The sequence below is a fragment of the Ischnura elegans genome, chromosome 11 (assembly GCF_921293095.1).
Source record: "Ischnura elegans chromosome 11, ioIscEleg1.1, whole genome shotgun sequence".
Lineage (NCBI taxonomy): Eukaryota > Metazoa > Arthropoda > Insecta > Odonata > Coenagrionidae > Ischnura > Ischnura elegans.
Genome location: NC_060256.1, coordinates 79,448,942 through 79,466,963, shown reverse-complemented (window position 1 = coordinate 79,466,963; position 18,022 = coordinate 79,448,942). Strand labels below are relative to the sequence as shown.

The following is an 18,022-nucleotide window of genomic DNA, read 5'->3' as shown; positions in this document are numbered from 1 at the left end:
TTACTAAACATGGCTTATAGATCTTTTAGTTTCAGATTTGCAAGAGCATACTGCCCTTTATGAGGACGGACCAATGGATTCTGTCAAAATGGCCACATTGACACCTACATTAGGATTGTCGAATTCAACAAGCATTCCAAAAGGACTTTCACCCTCAGCATCGCTGAAGTCAAGGCCTCAAAGTTTTGCACAAAAATTTAGATCTACAAGCAAAAGTGTGAAAGGTAACTTGATTATTATTTATAAATTATCCTAAAATACCCTTTTAAATAATTTAAAAATATTCCAAATTCTTACTTAATCTGAAGAGCCAAAAGTTATTTGCTTGTTTGTTTAATAGATTTAATTCCAAAAGGATGGATATCCTCCAACCAGAATGCTCTTTTAAACAATTTCTAGGGGCAATATAAGTAAAAATAAAATTAAATAAAAAAATTTAGTCTTGATATGATGCCCTTTTCCATGCTGTAGTGGTGTTAAGAGATTGTGGCTTGAGTTTGTAATACCTTCTTAGGCAATACTGTCACATGCTTAACTTCAGTGTTAATTCTATTTTGCAATATATGTATATAGGTTCATAGTGAACTATCTGTAGTCTGTAATTGTTATGAGAAGTTTTGATTGTATCTCAGTTATGTGTAAAAGATGTCTGAGCCAAGAGCTACTGATGTGGCAAAATTTAGAGGAAGTTATGTACATATTTAAAAATTTTTTGCTCTTGCATCCATCAAGCAATTAATTTTTGAATTTTGAACTTCCAATTTAGCATAGTTTTTCAAGCATAAGTACTTCCATAAGTTATTCTGTTTTTTCACTTAGTTTCTGACATAATTATTACTACTTAATATCAAAGTGAATATCTAACTGGTTGTTGTGTTATAACTTTTTCCTTTAAACCATGATTAAGTAAGGAAAAACAAAGCAGGTCTTTAACACATATACTGTTAACATATTCGTTTCATTGAAGTATTTTACTTCTCCATGTTGCCCCAGCTGTTGTGTCCCTTGAATATGTATTCTTGGCCATGCCGTAGGGCAGTGCACATGATTATGCCACTGTGGTGAAACTCATTATGCAATCTCTATGCATTTCTGTGGAGAATACAAAGTTTTGCCCTTTCAACTGGAGAAACCTTGAATGAAGGATCTAACCTACAGTTGCTACAGCTTAATATTTCCTTATAGATTGGCTTCAATAGGGAAAGGGTGAGATGAGCCCTTGAGAACCCCTGGGCTGGTTGCCCTTAATCTCCTCTTCCCCATGCCGACCTTGGCAACATTGTTACATTCAGCATCTTAAGTTTCTCTCTTTTGTCTTCTCTCACTGACCTTATGTACCTTTCCTGAGACAAGTACTTCCATATTCTTTCTCACTATTTTTTTATATCACTGCTTTACTTTTTGCTGTTAAGCTTGCACTGTAATAATTCTTTTGCCTCAGTGCAATAAAATGTATGCTGTAAAATGTGGTCATGGTAGGAAAGGGATCTTTGTTGATTCTATTGCATCGTGTAACATTAGAGGGCTCTCCAATCTGAGTTGCTTAAATTTACATATTTAGAGCAAATAAAAAATGAGGGGATTATCACCAGGAAATGATGAGCAAGACTTTAAAAAAGTGTTTCATCAATCACCTTCTTTCACATAAAGCCCAATATGTAGTGTTACAGATAATGCTCCATATCATTTATTCAAGCAATGGTTAATTTCCAAAGTCTGTAATGCACATGTACAGTTATGGGAAAAATTACATGATTAATCAGAATCACCTCCTCGTTTACCCGCGTTTCTTTGGGATTTAAGCCACATACTATGTCATTGTTTATAACGTAAAGAAGAGCATTCTCCAATTTGTCTCAAACAACTTGGATGTCCACTATCCTGGAAAACCTGCAATGTTTGGGAAATTTCAATCTTCTGGAAAAACTCAGGTAATATGGCAGGTGTCCTGGAAAAATCAGCTTGCAGCAATCAGAAAGTTCTTGTGGTCAATAATTTTTCCCCCCATGAGTAATATTTAACCCAAAAATGCTCATGTTGAGGACTGAATTGCACCCTGGAAAATGAAGCAATTCCCCGAAAAATCTGAAAATCTCTGGGAAATTTTTAATTGCTGTGCAGTGGGCACCCTGACCTCACCATTTGCTTTGTTAGCACTTTAAATTCTTACTTCTTACTAAAACTGCTTACAAGTTTGACTGATGCCTCCAAAAAACTGTTATTCTCTTTCACACACCTGACGGTCCAACCCTATGGCCTGGCAACGACGTCCATACTCTTTCCCCTAGCTGTCATCATTCTTCTTCTGCCATGGGGACGATAGATCATTCATTTGGAAAACATTATATGTAAAGGGTGTTTTAAAAAGAATATATGTGCATTAATAATATATATTTATTAAACTTTAAGACTTACGAATATGAAACTTTACACACATATTTACTAACCTCTCAAGTTTAGATTACAGATGTTCAATATGTCCTTCATCAGTGACACGTACAATAGCACATCGATACTCAAATTCCTCCCTTACTCGGGGAAGCATGTCCTTCATCCTTCAAGCATGGATGTTATGGCAGTACGGATCCGGTTCTTCACCTCTACCAGGTTCTGTGTATGAACATTGTCTTTGACGAAACCCCACAGGAAGAAGTTACAGGATGTCAAATCCGATTACTGTGTTGGCCAGCTGAGACATGCTAAGTCGCCAGCTCCTTGACGACCAATCCTACGGTTCGGTAGGGTTTCATTCAGATGTTCACACACTTGGCAACTCCAGTGAAGGGGTGCTCCTTCTTGTTGAAAAATGAAGTTGTCCTTGTGCAACCTTGGTAACAACCGAGGCACAACGATCGATAGTATAGACAAAATAGTACTTTATAACATGTATATTCTATTTGAAACAAACTGTATTTCACAACCAACATTGTTTTCTTTTTTTTTCCAGCTGGGTACATGAATCTCAGTGAGGCCATCACGACGCCTACATTTGGCTCTAGCCCCACGGCTTCCAGGATGGAGATCCATCCAATGCCCTCTCAGCACCTTCATCACTCTCTGCCGCACCCCCATCACCATCAGCACCACCACCCTTTACACCATCCCCTTCCATCACCGGTGCCCCCAGCATCCCTCTCCTCACTGGGCCTCAGTCACGACGACATGTCTCTCCATGCAACCATCATGGCTGAGCAGACTGCAATGTCGGACCAGCCCATTTTGAAGATGTCCGGCCCTCCCATCGCCCCGCAGACCATCACTCCGCCCATACCTGGATCCCCTCAGGCTCAGCCGGCAGCCATGCCCCCACCACACTGTTGGAAAACCATATATTACCTCCTAGATCTATATGCTACCATGCCAGAGACCAAAACGATCACCCACAGGTATGTGGTGGTTGTATTGCTCCAGTTTTTTGCTGAATATCTTAATCTTGTTTGTCATCTTTGTGGTTGAATATCTATTGATTCATAAATAGAAGAATATTAGCTGAAAAATCCATTATATTCATTATTATTTTTGCACTTTAAAATCTAGCAGTGGATTTTCAAGTCATTCATGTGAATTACATACTGCAGATTCCCAATTATCTGGCTGCGGTTCATCCGGGTTGCAGATTATCCGTGGATGAATTTTCACTCTCACTCAATTTTTTCCGCAATCTTTATTTAAAAAATCGGATGCAAAATCAATGGAATTACAGCATTATTGCTAGGATACACAGGACTTATTATTTCCGTAAGAATCCCTGTCGTAAAACAGAAGCGATCTCATGCTAGCTGCATTCATGGGAGCTCCGAGTTCCTGTTTTCCAAGCCTGACAGTGCACGACTGCGCTCCTTGATCATGGATACACGTCGCGCATCAGTTGCAACCTGGGCAACTTGTGCCAGACGAGACTATGTGCCGTGGTGCCTGACAGCATAGTTTCCAATGTAGAGCAGTGGTTTTGAAGCATTGGTGCAAACCACTTTTCTGTATGCGTGATCACACAGCCACGGATGTTTGGTTTTCGAAACCAGGCCTTACATAGAGCATTAATAATACGAGTACAATCAAGTTATCGCCGCTAAAAATATCGTGAACTGGCGAAGAAAGCTCTCAATTAGTCCGGGAAGCACTCTTAAATAACAGAATAACTGCATAAATAATAATAGATTGTTTGTTTTAGGTAAATTAAAGCATTACAAGACATTTAAGTGTAAGTTTGGATTATCCGTGTTTTTCGATTATTCGTACCGTCTCTACCCGTCATTAGCCCGGATAATCGGGAGTGTACTGTATTTGTTTGAGTGAAATTGTATTGTTATTTTCATCTTAAAATTCCTCTTAGATATTTTTATATGTGTACTCAGATAATTAATTTTACTGCTGTTGGTGACTTATTTTAACGAATAATTGTGTTGCTCTCACTGCATATCTTTTTGCATCAAATATTGTGCCACCATTGTTTCTGCTAATTTACATTTGCATATCCAAGCAATTTTGAAGGTTTTTCTTGCTTACAGTGTGCTTAAGAATCAGTTAGTTATTTACATCTTCTTTAGATAATTATTTTTTCCTTCACGGTGTACAGAAATAAAATTTTTATCCCTGGAGGTACTCTCTAAGTTAAAAAAAAATATTTGCTCTTTTATAAAAGTGTTTGACTCAGTCAGTATTATCAGTTGTTTCATGCGTGACTTTATGGAATCTACTTAATAATTAAAAGTAAAGAAAACTTTGTAATTCCACATAAATATTTAATGAGCGACCTAGGTTTTGAAATGGCACATCACCATCTGTTATAATTGCATAGAAGGCAGAGAGTAACTAGACAGGCACAAAATTATTTTTTTAAATTCAAAAACACAAGTCTGAGGTTAGGGTGACTCTTAATTTCCTTTTTTTTTTCAAGGTTTTCCATGGCTCCAGTGGACATATCCGAAGGCTATAAAGGGAATAGAAAGTATGACATTTTGACTGAAGTTAAATCAAGTGAGGATGTGGAGAAAGGTGTTGTGGATGGTGGTGTTTCTGTGGCAGCAGACACATCATCCCGTGGTCATACACCCCAATTATCGGAGACTAGACCGCACCAACTGGGTAAATATTATAGTTGGCATGCAAATAGAGACATGTTCGCAAACTGTTGTGAAATTTGTGGGTATCCTCTACCGTTTCTAATAATATATGTTATAATCCACAATATTAGTAATTTATAATTTGGATTTTTTAATCAAAAAATGATGCTGCTCATATTAAATTTTCCATTCCAGTAAGATTTAAACATAAAGGGCGTACTGTAAAAACTTCAAAATCAAAACAGTATGGTAAATAATCTTCTTAGATTTATTGCATGTTGTTGCAGAATTTTAAGCTTTTTTTATTTTATTGTATCAAATTGCTGGGAGAAAGGGTGCTTTGGTAAGATAAGATTTTCTTTCAGGCTAGGCAACATTTTGAAACTTCACTCCAGTTTCACAAGATTTGGCTTCTCAGCTGTAAATATTAAGTGGCTCTTTTACCCATTGCACAATAATTCCCTTTCAGTCTTGCCATTGCTATTGGGAAGAGTATGTTTTTCAAATACATATTTGAAAAATAAATTCAGTTGTTGCCAAAATTCATTTTATTATCTTTTTCACTGAGGTATTGCCTGAGCATTTCAATGCTTTTAGTATAAAAAGCTTTATATCTTCATTGTTTGGGTAGTCACCATATTTTCACCTCCAAATGATAATTCATGAAAGTGTCATCATGTTTAAGTACTGGCATTTACTTTCTTTAATTACAGCATACTCCTGATTATCCGGGCTAATGATGGAGAGAGGCAGCATGAATATGTAATCGGGAAACACAAATAATCCAAACTTTCACTTGAATATCATTTAATTGTCATATTTCATATAAATCAAACGATTAAATATCATTTATGCACATCACCTGTTATTTTAGATTGCTTTCCGGAATCATTAAGAGCTTTCTTTTCCCGATCGTGATCTTTTTAGTGGTGAAAACGTGATTATATTCGCAATCCTACTCCTCTGAGTAATACCTGGTTTCTGAAAACCACGCATCCATAGCTGCAAGATCACGGATTTAGAAAAGTAGTTTGCACGAATGCTTCAAAACCATTGTGCAATATCGGAAACTACACTGTCAGACACCACGCCGCATAGTCGCGTCTTGCACAAGTTGTCAGGGATGTAACCGCTGCGGGATGCGGGTCCGTGATCACTGAGCGTGATCGCGCACCACGATACTAGGAAAACAGGAACACGGAACTCCTGTGAAGGCAACGGGTGCGCAATCACGCCATCGCACAGCAGCGGTTATAGGAAACCTGGACTTGCATAAAATTGTCCATGCAGGCGAGTGCCCGACTATGACTCATGCTATGTCTACTTCCACTTCCCTCGCTGCCTTCACTTCTACTTGTCCCTTTCTTTCCAGTTTGACCTTGACTCGTCGCGGCGTATACATGCCGGAGTGCGACGAAATCTCTGGTTCCCTTGGGCCGTATTCAACCGCATGCGAGGTCACGGCAATAATTGCGAATTTGCAATATGAAATATGCAATGAAAGATCGTTAATAACATTTTTCCTAATTTACGATTGATCAAGCATTGAAGAATCTTTAAAAATAATCAAGAGTTTTTTCCCGCGGCTGATCGTCGTCAGCACTGCTAGAGCAGACGTCCAAGTAGACTTGAAACATTCCTTGTCAGCAAGTGAATAAAATAATTCCATTTTACGAAGGGAAGTCTAATATAAATAATAAGTCCGGTGCAGCCCATCATTAAAATGCAAATATCGTGGTGTTTTTGCATCATTTTTATTTTTTTTAAAGATCGCGGAAAACATCGAAAAAGTGTAAAACTCATACACGGATAAACCGCAGCCGGATAATCAGGAGTCTGTTGTATCTGTAAATAGGAAAATGTTCACTTTTTCAATCCATTGGTGCTTAATAGCCAAACCAAATGTTGACTTAGCTTTGAGTCATTATGTAATTGTGCACACCATTGAGCATGCAGCCATGGGCATAGCCAGGGAATTCAGCTGGAAGGCTATTGGTCCATTATTAATTAAGCATAATTTATGGTGACATTTTCGTAGAGTAATTCTGAAATTTTTTACTTTTCAACTGGCCAAATTTTTCCTCGGGGCCAAGAGCCTTCTCGAGGGGTTTACAGAACTCCCCCAGCTATCCCCATGCATGCATCTCATCTCACTAATCAAAGAAGGCTTTTTTAGTGCATGGATGATAACGTCACCTAAGACACTATGGGTATCTTGAATTATTACTTCATATGAATTTCCTAATTTCAGGGGCGCTGGTGAGTGGAGGTATGAAGGAGCGAACTCGGTTGGTGGTTTTTGGAGTGGCAAGGATACAGCGAACTCGTCTCTTGGCAACACTGAGTGGACTGAAGCTGGAGGCAGAGATCGGCAGCCTTCAGGCCAGTCTGACGTGCCGGAGGAAGAGCCGGCCGGCATCCCTAGAGTGCTCACTTGCTGGTCAGGTTGGCAGAACAATGATTGTGCTGCTTGAGGGAGTGGCACCAAATCAACAGTGAGTTGACTTTGTGTTGCTTTTTTATGATTCAGATGGTCAAAAATACCAGTGGTAAAACTTGTAGAATTCAACTGGATATTTAAGTCCATTCTAAAAGATCCCTATACTCAGTGAGGATTTTTGTAAAATATTAACTGTTTTCTAATGGGCTCTTTAACTCAATTTTTCAATAGGGTAGTTTCCTTCATCAAAGAAAATGAAATGCAATGATTGTGATTCCTTACCCACCATTAGTGTATACATAATATACAAATTATTTGATTTTATAAATCCCAGTTTAGACGAATGTTTATGGTCAATTTTAACCTCATTTGAAAAAGGTCAGATTTGTGGCCATGTGATGGCACTCCACGTGACGTCACAGGGACCTAGATGCTATACGAGTAGTCAGGATTTTTACTTCATCTGAGATTATCAATGCGTGCATAAGGCACAGAGCTCAGGGAAACATTTCTTAATAATCATCTGTTAAAATTGCACATGGTCAGAAAGTTTCCTTCGTTTCATTGGGGGATAATAATCATTATTTAAGCCAAGCGCTACCTGTTAGCGGGGTACTCAGCTACCTGCAAGCAGCCTGCGTCGTATCAGCGCTCAAGCCTCGCCCCAAGGTCACCTCACACGCCGACAGCCGGAACCAGTAATACCTCACACGGACTTTTCCCATCATTCCTACTTAGCCGTCGTGTTTTCGCGTGCTTGAAATTTTTCACTTTTCGTTTAATCGCGAAAAATAGATATCATCATTTGAAAATCTAAGAGCGTGAATTGCACACTCCAGGAGATAAATCTTTAGATTTAGGCAATGAAAAAATAATAGGAAACCACCCTATTGTCGATTATGATAGAGTTGGAAAAATAATAAGACCATTATTTTTCTGTTTTTGATCCATAGGCTACGCCGCAAGCTATTTGCTTCAAAACGATGTTGCCTTTCACAGATAAGTTGATAATGTCAAAAACTCATGCCAGGCAGTTCACTGCTTCTCTGCTACTCCTCAGCCATGTGCATGGGCCCCATGTAGTTCGTTCTGAGTTACACTCTTTCTTCCCTCAATGTAAGGTTTTCCCTGAATGAATGAATGAGTATGAAATCTAATGGCATCACCAACTCATGAAAATGTGTCGGCAGCTTTTGTACGTATTTTCTTATTTTGAACTTATGAGAGAAAGACTTAACACTTTGAGTGCTAATGATGTAATATTACGTACGTTATAGTATAACTTCATAGAATTGCAGGCAACGTTAGATTACATCTGTTTGAAATCTTATTCCAGTTTGGTTCCTGGCATTGGCTCTCTCTCTTGGTTCTTGGTTCCATTTCTTAATTGAGTATTGGATCTTCGTTACTCATCTATCCAAAGCTATTAAGGATTTCTGTTAGGTTACTGTGAAAACTGCCTAAATTTGTGCATCAGGGGATCCCTCAAGTAATGGGATCCATATCAGCACTTAATTAAAAATATGTATTGTTATTTATGATCAAGAAAGTTTTAAAGTTGGATTTTGTGCAAATTATTTCAGTATCAATTCTTTTCGACCTTGGATCTGTATCTTAGCTCAGGAACAGATGGAACCTAGATGTGACCAAACCCTCCCATCCCTGCTTACAGCTCTTTCATCAGTTCACCATTAGCAATACTTTTTATTGAATTTAAGTAAAATGTCATTTTACCTGCATCTTGGAAACACTGAAACACAGGAAAATTACACCATTATTAAGTTCAATATCCTAGTTTCATACTTCTCATGGGGTGAAAATTTTGACATTATTATTGCATAAATAATTTAATTAGAATTTAAACTGAATTTTCCCCCCTATATTATCACTCGATAGATACTCAGACCAAACCCTCCCATTACTGACGTCAGTCCTCCATATATTGGTCCTGTTTACAATAGGGTGGTTTTGTATTATTTTCTATTGCCTAAATGGAACTCCTGAAGTACATGTTTCATGCTTTTAGATGTTTAAATGACTGCATCTATTTTTTGCTATTAAATGAAAAGTGAAAATTTTCAAGCGTGCAAAAATGCAACAGCTAAGTATGAATGCTGGGAAAAGCCCACGTGACATCATTCTAGTTCTGGATGCCGCCATGTGAAGCCACCTTGGTTCAAGGCTATGGCTGCTGCTATGATGCAGGCTGCTAGCAGGTAGTAGAGTACCCAGCTAACAGGTAGCACTTGGCTTAAATAAGGATTATTAATACCCTAACAAACGAAGGAAACTTTCTGACCATAGGCAATTTTAATAGGTGATTATGAAGAGATGTTTCCCTGAGCTCTGTGCCTTATGCATGCATTGATAATCTCAGATGAAGTAAAACTCCTGACTACTCGTATAGCATCTAGGTCCCTGTGACGTCACGTGGAGTGGCGTCGCATGGGCGCCAATCTGGCCTTTTTCAAATGAGGTTAAAATTGACCATAAACATTCATCTAAACTGGGATTTATAAAATCAAATACTTTGTATATTATGTATACATTAACGGTGGGTAATGAATCGCAATCAATGCCTTTCGTTTTCTTTGAGGAAGGAAACTACCCTACTTACGATCCTATGCTGAGGCTGATGATCACTATATTGTATATGTACACATTTTTTGTATTTGTATTCAAGTCTTCATGTAGAATTAACTAATATTAATTTAAAAAATGAACTAATGCTTTAGTGATAGCATTGAAAATTTAATTATAAAATGCCTTAGATTTATAATAATTGTTTGGAATTTTGTTTAAACTGAAGAAAAGTGTTATTATTATTGTAAAAATTGAGGCTTAATCTGCAATAGTTGCATTTTTTCAGAAGGTATTCATTATTATTAAGCCTGTAGGCTCACTCTGTATTTCCTTTACCAAATCTAGCAAAGGATTTGCTCAGCATAAATACTTTTACTCTGTTTTTACTAATCAAACCCAAAATCTTCTAGGACTGTTGTGAAGGTGACTGTGGGAAAATCTCAAGCTCTCTATTCAAGTCTCTCCCGGAGATATAAAGACAAAAATTCTGGCTTGCTCACTGTTGGTCCTGTGTGTGTAGACATTCCTCAGCATCCAGTAGCTCTTCATGGTATGATGACGAGAGGGTCTAAGCAGCTGTCATCGACTTTACAAGTTAGTATACAGTCACACCTAAGTTAGCCATGGCTGATGTTTATCTCCTCTGCATTATATTCTTATGTTAAGAGGATCCTTATATTTTACCAAAGGAAGTGGTTAATATTAAACAATGAGCAGCTTATTTTTAGCTTTTTGCAAAAATTCATTATATATATTTACATAATTTAATGGTATAAATGAACCTATACAGTTTTCCACTCGGTATTATTCAACTCAAGCCTAATTTATTATGCATACTAGCACATTCAATATGGAACCAACCGAGTGGAAAGTCATCAGAATTCAATTTGACTCATTGAATGGAAACTGGACATGAAGAAAAAGCAGTCTATAATGGCTCAAGGTTAGCTATCTGAAAAGGATACGTGCCACATGGTTGCTGGAACTCAACTGAAGGCAAAATTTATGGTCAGAAGTAGCCTCATATGAGAGTGAAGATAAGAATACTTGGCCGAGAAAAAGGGTACATCGATTGATGTAGTCCATATATTGGCTTGGATGGAGCTACGTTGATTGATTTTCTCCGCAATGAATGCATTAGGTACAACATTAGACTATAAAATCATAATTTATGCAGTAATGCTGAGCTATTTACTCCCAGTATGACTTTGCATCCTTTCTCCAATCATATTGGCATTTATTAGTTGCTTTTTGATCTTCACTTTTCTTTCAACTTCTCTACATCATTTTTTATAGAGATGTGCAAATACCGTATATGTCTGAATGTAGTCTCCCTTTTTTTCCAAAAATGCCCACGGTTAAAGTAAAGGGGGGGACTATATTCAAACACATTTTTTTAACTTTTTCCGAAACTGAAGCCTCAAATTAGGGGGGAGACTATATTCAGAGAAATACGGTAGTATCCGCAAATACTCAAATACCTCGAATACGAGAAAGTATTCGATATTTGAGATCTCGAATAATTATTGTAAAGGTACGATCTCGAATACTTTGAATTTCACGCAACACACCGTCGCACACCCATCGTTAGTAGTTGACTGGGAGGAATGTAGAGAACTCTAGTCATTTAGTGGATGCAGCACTGTTTTAGGCAAGTTGATGAACTACATCAAATTGGCAGATTAGAGTGGTGAAAAGAGTTTGACGTGGGAACCGAAAATGATAGAATGAAAAAATCCAAAAATCCCCGGTTTCCCCCACCAGGAGAACCTCAGTGCCGCAGGATAGTAACTACATATGTAGTACAATTCCCAAAACTCGCTACCCCCTACATCCATCAGCCCTCGGCCCCTCCTCCTCCGACGCTTTCCTCATCTCCGAAATCAAACAGAAGGCCCCAGCTTGCACAGGGTTCGTATTACGAAGACCATAAATCAAAAGCTTCAAAATAAAATATCAAGTTATAGGAGGATAATAGAATCGTGTTTCAACCTTCCCTCTTTCTCCCCCACTGACTTTTTTCTTCCTACCTGCTTCAAAGTTCCCCATTTCTGGAGGTAAACTGCTGCATGAGTCATCTATTAGCCCAAAATGTGTCTAACAATGACTTTCGGCAATTTATATTACACCTTTATTGGATTGAAATATTAATAATTTGGGCATAATTTTAAAAAGAATAAGACCAAACGCAACATATTTCTGACTTTACTTAAGCATTTTACGCAATGATATAAATGTCAAAATACGACGGAGACTTAGCATTCTGGCAAAACTCAATATCCTCGCAGCTGAGCTTCTCGGAAGTTGATGCAGTATTTTTTTCTGAAAATATATATCAAGTTGCAATTTATGAGTTATGCTTTAAATCTCTATTGTCACAGTTACAGACGAAGGGATATTTTCTCCGGATATTTGGTTTCTCCCTGATAGCAATTTGAATTCATCTGCTTATCTTGTGAGAACTTCCAAAGATCCACTGAAAATAATTGAAGAAGAAGAAATTCGGTGGAGAAGCGCATGTATTTTGCAAAATGCCTCGAATTGTCCGCTAGCACTTGACAGTAGGAGTGGAGGTAAAGCGAGCTATCTGTTGAAAATAAGAAGTTGGATGAAGCCGAGTATCAGATGGGCGTGACATTGAAATGGTGTTTGTTAGATAAGAATGCATACATCAGACAGAAATTCATTGTAGCAGTGTAAATGCCATCGTACCAGTGAGACGATATGCAATCATTTTTTCGCAAGGTGGTGTGTCCCCTTAGAATATTTGAAAGAGATGTTAGTTGAATAAACTATATGCCCAAATGTTTTCCATAAAATTAAAATATTCCATTAATCAGCTAAATTCCTGTTTGAATCCTGTAAAGGAAATCAAAATTACTCGCCAAAATCCTGGGTTTCCTGCTGCATAGGCAACCTAGTTAACATTACCGCATTCATTGTTTTTTCGTCCATCCCCTTGAAAAACGATAGATTGAAGTTCCACTGTGTACCTTTTTATTTATACATTCATCAAGGGAAAACGAAGAAGAAACGTACGTTTAATATGCTTAGAACAATTCTAGTATTCGAGGTATTTGAATATTTGACCAATGATTTAATATTAGAATTCGATATTCGAGCTCGAGAAATCTGCTATTCGACCCTTCTCTAATTTTTTGGAATTAAATGTCCACTTTGCTATTTATTGTACACTAGGCTCTGATTATTGGAATTAGTTCATGAAAATTATGTTTACAAATTGAATCTTTGTGGATTACATAATAAAGTGTTTATTTGTTAAAAATATCATCTATTAACTCTAGATATAAATTTTGTATAATGGCAGTCATTATGTATCAATTTTTTTTCTATCACGAGTTTTGAAGTAGAGAAATTAGATTTGGTGCATTTAATTTGGACTCTTTGTCTTCATTATTTGGTTACAGTTTTAAAACTTTATCAGTTGATGGTGCAGAGGGAAATTCAATAAATGTTGTTTTTACAGTGGGAGAGAAGTAATGACCGCTAGGGGTGATTTCCGCAACAGACGTATTCACGTATGTAGTGCAGGGAAGCATCACATTCAGGATATGATTCCTGATCCATCTACCTCTTTGCAAGTTCTTGTGATTTCTTTGGGAAACAGCTGCAAAGAGCAATTTTTGTCTACTACACTTTTGTACCATTCCAAGATTTTCACATTTCATTATAGCAAAGGTAGGGACAATAGGGGAGAGTGGCTTGCTGCCTCTGGAGGGGAATAAACAAAGAAAATTACACCTTGCTTTTGCAAAGGTCTCTGCAATGAGTAGAAGATGCTCTCGCAGTTTCTAGATTTCTGCTATTGTTTCATGTCTTATGGCAACAGTTTCACAGGCAATCCCACCATCATGATCATGTCTGGAGTTTGATGCAAAATAGACCAGTATACATAAAGTGATCATAGTAGTGGTTTTTTTTCATTCAGGTTTTTTTTGATTGGCTAAAGTCTTTTTTTAGATTTTGGGAGTGGGTTCTGTGAAAGTTCTTCCCAACATTGTGGAGCTGGTAGCTATCCGGAAGAATTGAAAGATTTTCCTTCTCCATAGAAAAATCTGCCCCTTCTGTTTATACATCAAATTATGGTTTCACTAGTAGTGGCCCACGTTGCCTTAATGATGGCGTGGGATTTCCCTATCCCCTCCCATCTGACCCTTTCCTCACCCTGGAAGCATCGGCTGGCTACTTATCTTTGCAAACCTTCTTTCCTTTTGTTCCTTCCTCTCCACACCCCTCCCGAGGATGGCTAGGTATATGAGGTTTGGTACTTGGTTCCTGGCCCTCATGCATTGTACCCTCCTAAAGACCCACCCTGGGTCTTCATCCACTCCTCACACTCACCAATGTGGTGCATAAAAAGTAAAACAAAGTTTACCTTGATAGCATACCAGTGGGAGTCTGCCTGTAAATCAGGCAGCTAGTGTGTTGTTCTATTATTATTCCTGGATGGCTCCATTTCTAGATTCCATCCTCAGGTATTGCATGATATAGGATTTGCATTGCGTCTAGTATTTTGTCAATATCACTTCAAGATGGCTTTTTGGAGATAGATTATGTGACCTCTGAGTTTGGTCATAAAAAAAACATCCACTTGGACATATGCTATGGCCAATTTTGTTAGCAAAAGAAGCAATAAAAGGAGAGGAAGCCTCAGTGCCTTTCAAGGGCTCAAAGACGTATGGTTATTGCACATCATCAGGGATCTACCCCAGGAAGAATAAAAGATAGCAATCATGAGTCACAAGTTCACTTACCATCTCGAGCAGCTTAAGCCATCTTGTCGTCTAAAGCCAGCTAATCACTCCAAGGAAAGAAGATGCCTTGGTAGTTCGAAAAATAGAACAATTGGTATAAATTAAGAAGGTCATCGTTTGAATCCCAGTCATTGCAAATGAGTTTTTTCTCTGTTGAATTTTTCTACCTAAAATGCCCTTGTGGATGACTCTGTAACAGTATACGACTGGCATATCCATGGCTATTTCCTTCAGGAGTCCATTAGCCTTCTTATCTCATTATTGTTGTCTCCCTCATTCTCTTTTGCTGTCAGAATGGGCCATTACCTCTGCCCTGTTGATTGTGGAGATGGAAATAAAATAACCTTCACCCATCATTGCCTTAATTTTTACAAAAAACTATTGCAGTTGTTTCGTAAAAATTGTTGCTGCTGTTTATTGATAATTAACAATGCACATGATGGTGCCTCTTCCTTATTTTAAGTGGATTAACTGTCTTAAGTGCACTACAAAGAATATCCAAGTTATAATCAGTAATATGTGTTGTTTTTAATGGTACTCACAACCCCTTATTTGTAGTTGTTGTTTGATTTACCTTTATGTTGCCATTTTATGGTTCTGAAGATGGAAGAAATTAAAGGCCGAAACAAAGGCAGTGGATAAGTTTTTTCATTTAATAAGACCAAAAGTAGTGATAACTGAAGTGACTTAATTGTTTTGTGTGTGTCATTTTGTAGGAGCTCCGTGTGACCAGATCATCCAGTAGGATAAGCCGTGGTGGGACCATATCTGAGGAGACCGTGGGGGCTTCCACCATCCCAGATTTGGGAGCTGCTCCAGCTCCTGCTGCACCCACTACATCGGCAGCTGCCACCTTCACCTCTCCCCATCATTTCCCACAGCACACCGTCTCATCGTTGCTTGCCACGCCCACTATGCGTGAGAGGGATATGGAACCTGAGACCTCTCACTTGCTGCAACCCCTTGTCATGCAGTTCTCCATAATACTTCAGGTACAGTGACTCCTTGGCAAATGAACAAGACGCATTCCGAGACCTTGTTCATAAGTTAAAAAACCTAAGGGAGGCAATGAAAAGTGTACTTATCCTTCAGAATGCCACACTGCATTGCATTTTTGCATTAACTCACGATGTTTACGATCGGATCTTGGTGCGTGTGTGACGTGGCTGGAGCCGAACTAATTTCAATGCCTGCTGGAAGGAAAAATATGCATAATGCTGAACAGTTCTTGACTTCACATCTATTTTAATTGATACATCATTTAGACTGTGCCAGAAAAGCGAGTACCTTTATGTCGCACCATGTTGTGTCGGCCATCCTCAAAGCTGCCAAATTTGAAATTTCGGGCATGCTTCAATATTTTTAATGTTCGCATATCTCTAAGTTCGTAAGTTGAATGTTTGTAAGTAAAGGACTTACTGTGTATGTGTAAAATATAGAAAAATATATCCGCAGTTAGGTCAATAAATTCATTTGTGTGCTGTTCTCAGATTGATCTTGAACCAGATCTGAAATTTCTCAAATGAATTGCCATGGATTGCTTGGTTCACCATTGATTGATAGCTGAAAATATTGATATTGAACTCCCTACCTCAAGAGTGGAAGCACATACATTAGAGATTATCTTTGTTTGTTTTTGGAGCCATGTTACTCCCACTGACATTTTTAAAACTATCAAAAGCTTCAGAAAATCAAACTGCACCGACATTTATGGATTATCTGCCAACCTTATCATACAATTAGCAGATGTACTCAGTGAACCCCTTGCAATAATCTGCAATACCTGCTTTCAGTCAGGCTCATTCCCAAAAAAACTCAAGATATCGAAAATAGTCCCTATTCATAAAAAAGGTGATAGAACCTCACCAGCAAATTACCGCCCAATTTCTATCATTCCTGTTTTTGTTAAGATAATTGAAAAAGTCATTAAAATTCAGCTCTACAATCATTTTCACGATAATAATCTATTTACACCCTCTCAATATGGCTTTCGTCAAGGTCGTTCTACATCTTCTGCCATCAAATATGTGGTCGATAACTTACTGGAGGCTTTTGAAAATAGATCCTCTCTTGTTTTAACAGCTTGTGACCTTTCTAAAGCTTTTGATTGTGTTTCCCATCCACTACTCCTGAGAAAATTACAATATTATGGTATCAATAATTCTGAATTAAAACTCATGGAGTCCTACTTAACAAACCGCTCGCAATGTGTTCAAGTGAATAATTCACTGTCTGCCCCTATTAACGTAACACATGGTGTACCACAAGGATCAGTCCTCGGTCCTCTTTTATTTTTAATTTTGATAAATGATCTCCCACACCATCTTCCTTGCACGTCAGTCTTATATGCTGACGACACTACTCTCATACATGATCTAAATGACCCCACCTATCCTTCGGATGTTATCCTTTCAGTGGCCGAAGAATGGTTCTCAGCAAACAGGCTTGCCCTTAACACAAATAAAACCCAACAAATGGTGTTCTCCTTAAGCCCTACTCTGTACCACACTAGAAATTTAAAGCTACTGGGCTTTGACCTTGATTGCAGACTAACATGGGATTGTCATACATCCTCTACAACTGCTAAGTTATCAAAAGCCATATTCCTCCTTAGAAAACTGAAAACACTCATTCCTGCCGAACATCTTCGAGCAGTTTACTTAGCCATTTTTCACTGCCACCTCTCCTATGGCATTGAGGTTTGGGGCCATTCTTCCTCATCTAAAGAGTTATTCATTCTACAGAAAAGAGCCATTAGGATTATTACCAATTCTAACGTAAGGGAACACTGCAAACCACTATTCAGGCAGCAAGGGATTATGACATTGTACGGTATATACATATTTAAATGTTTAATAAATGTGAAAGTGAATATTGACAGCCATAAAACTGGTGCTGATGTCCACCATTACAACACAAGGCTCAAACATAATCTGTTACAGCCCCACTGTAGGCTGTCAACTACAAAAAATTCTTTTGACCATGTTAAACTTTGCATGTTCAACCACTTACCTCAAGAGGCAAGAAATTGTACTTTAAGAAAGTTTAAAGGTGTTCTTCACTCGTGGATAGTGACTCAAGCTTTTTATTCACTCAATGAATTTCTGGAGAGCAATACTCTAAATTGTATATTCTAGATTTAGTTTTTCTTTGACGAAGAC

The 18,022-nt window shown here is 38.0% G+C and overlaps 1 protein-coding gene across 6 annotated transcripts in view; it reads left to right on the top strand.

Moving 5' to 3' along the window:
• The window catches only part of LOC124168440 (transmembrane protein KIAA1109), a 149,988-nt gene that overhangs the window by 73,006 nt on the left and 58,960 nt on the right, over nt 1–18,022 (top strand). For 4 of the 6 annotated variants that reach the window (XM_046546680.1, XM_046546679.1, XM_046546675.1 and 1 more), the window contains 6 exons: nt 21–224; nt 2,948–3,386; nt 4,898–5,085; nt 7,315–7,558; nt 10,497–10,680; nt 15,578–15,853. In XM_046546680.1, coding sequence (XP_046402636.1) covers nt 21–224; nt 2,948–3,386; nt 4,898–5,085; nt 7,315–7,558; nt 10,497–10,680; nt 15,578–15,853 — 1,535 coding nt within the window. The remainder of the gene's footprint in view (nt 1–20; nt 225–2,947; nt 3,387–4,897; nt 5,086–7,314; nt 7,559–10,496; nt 10,681–15,577; nt 15,854–18,022) is intronic. The other 2 variants (XM_046546677.1, XM_046546676.1) reach the window with 2 other exon arrangements.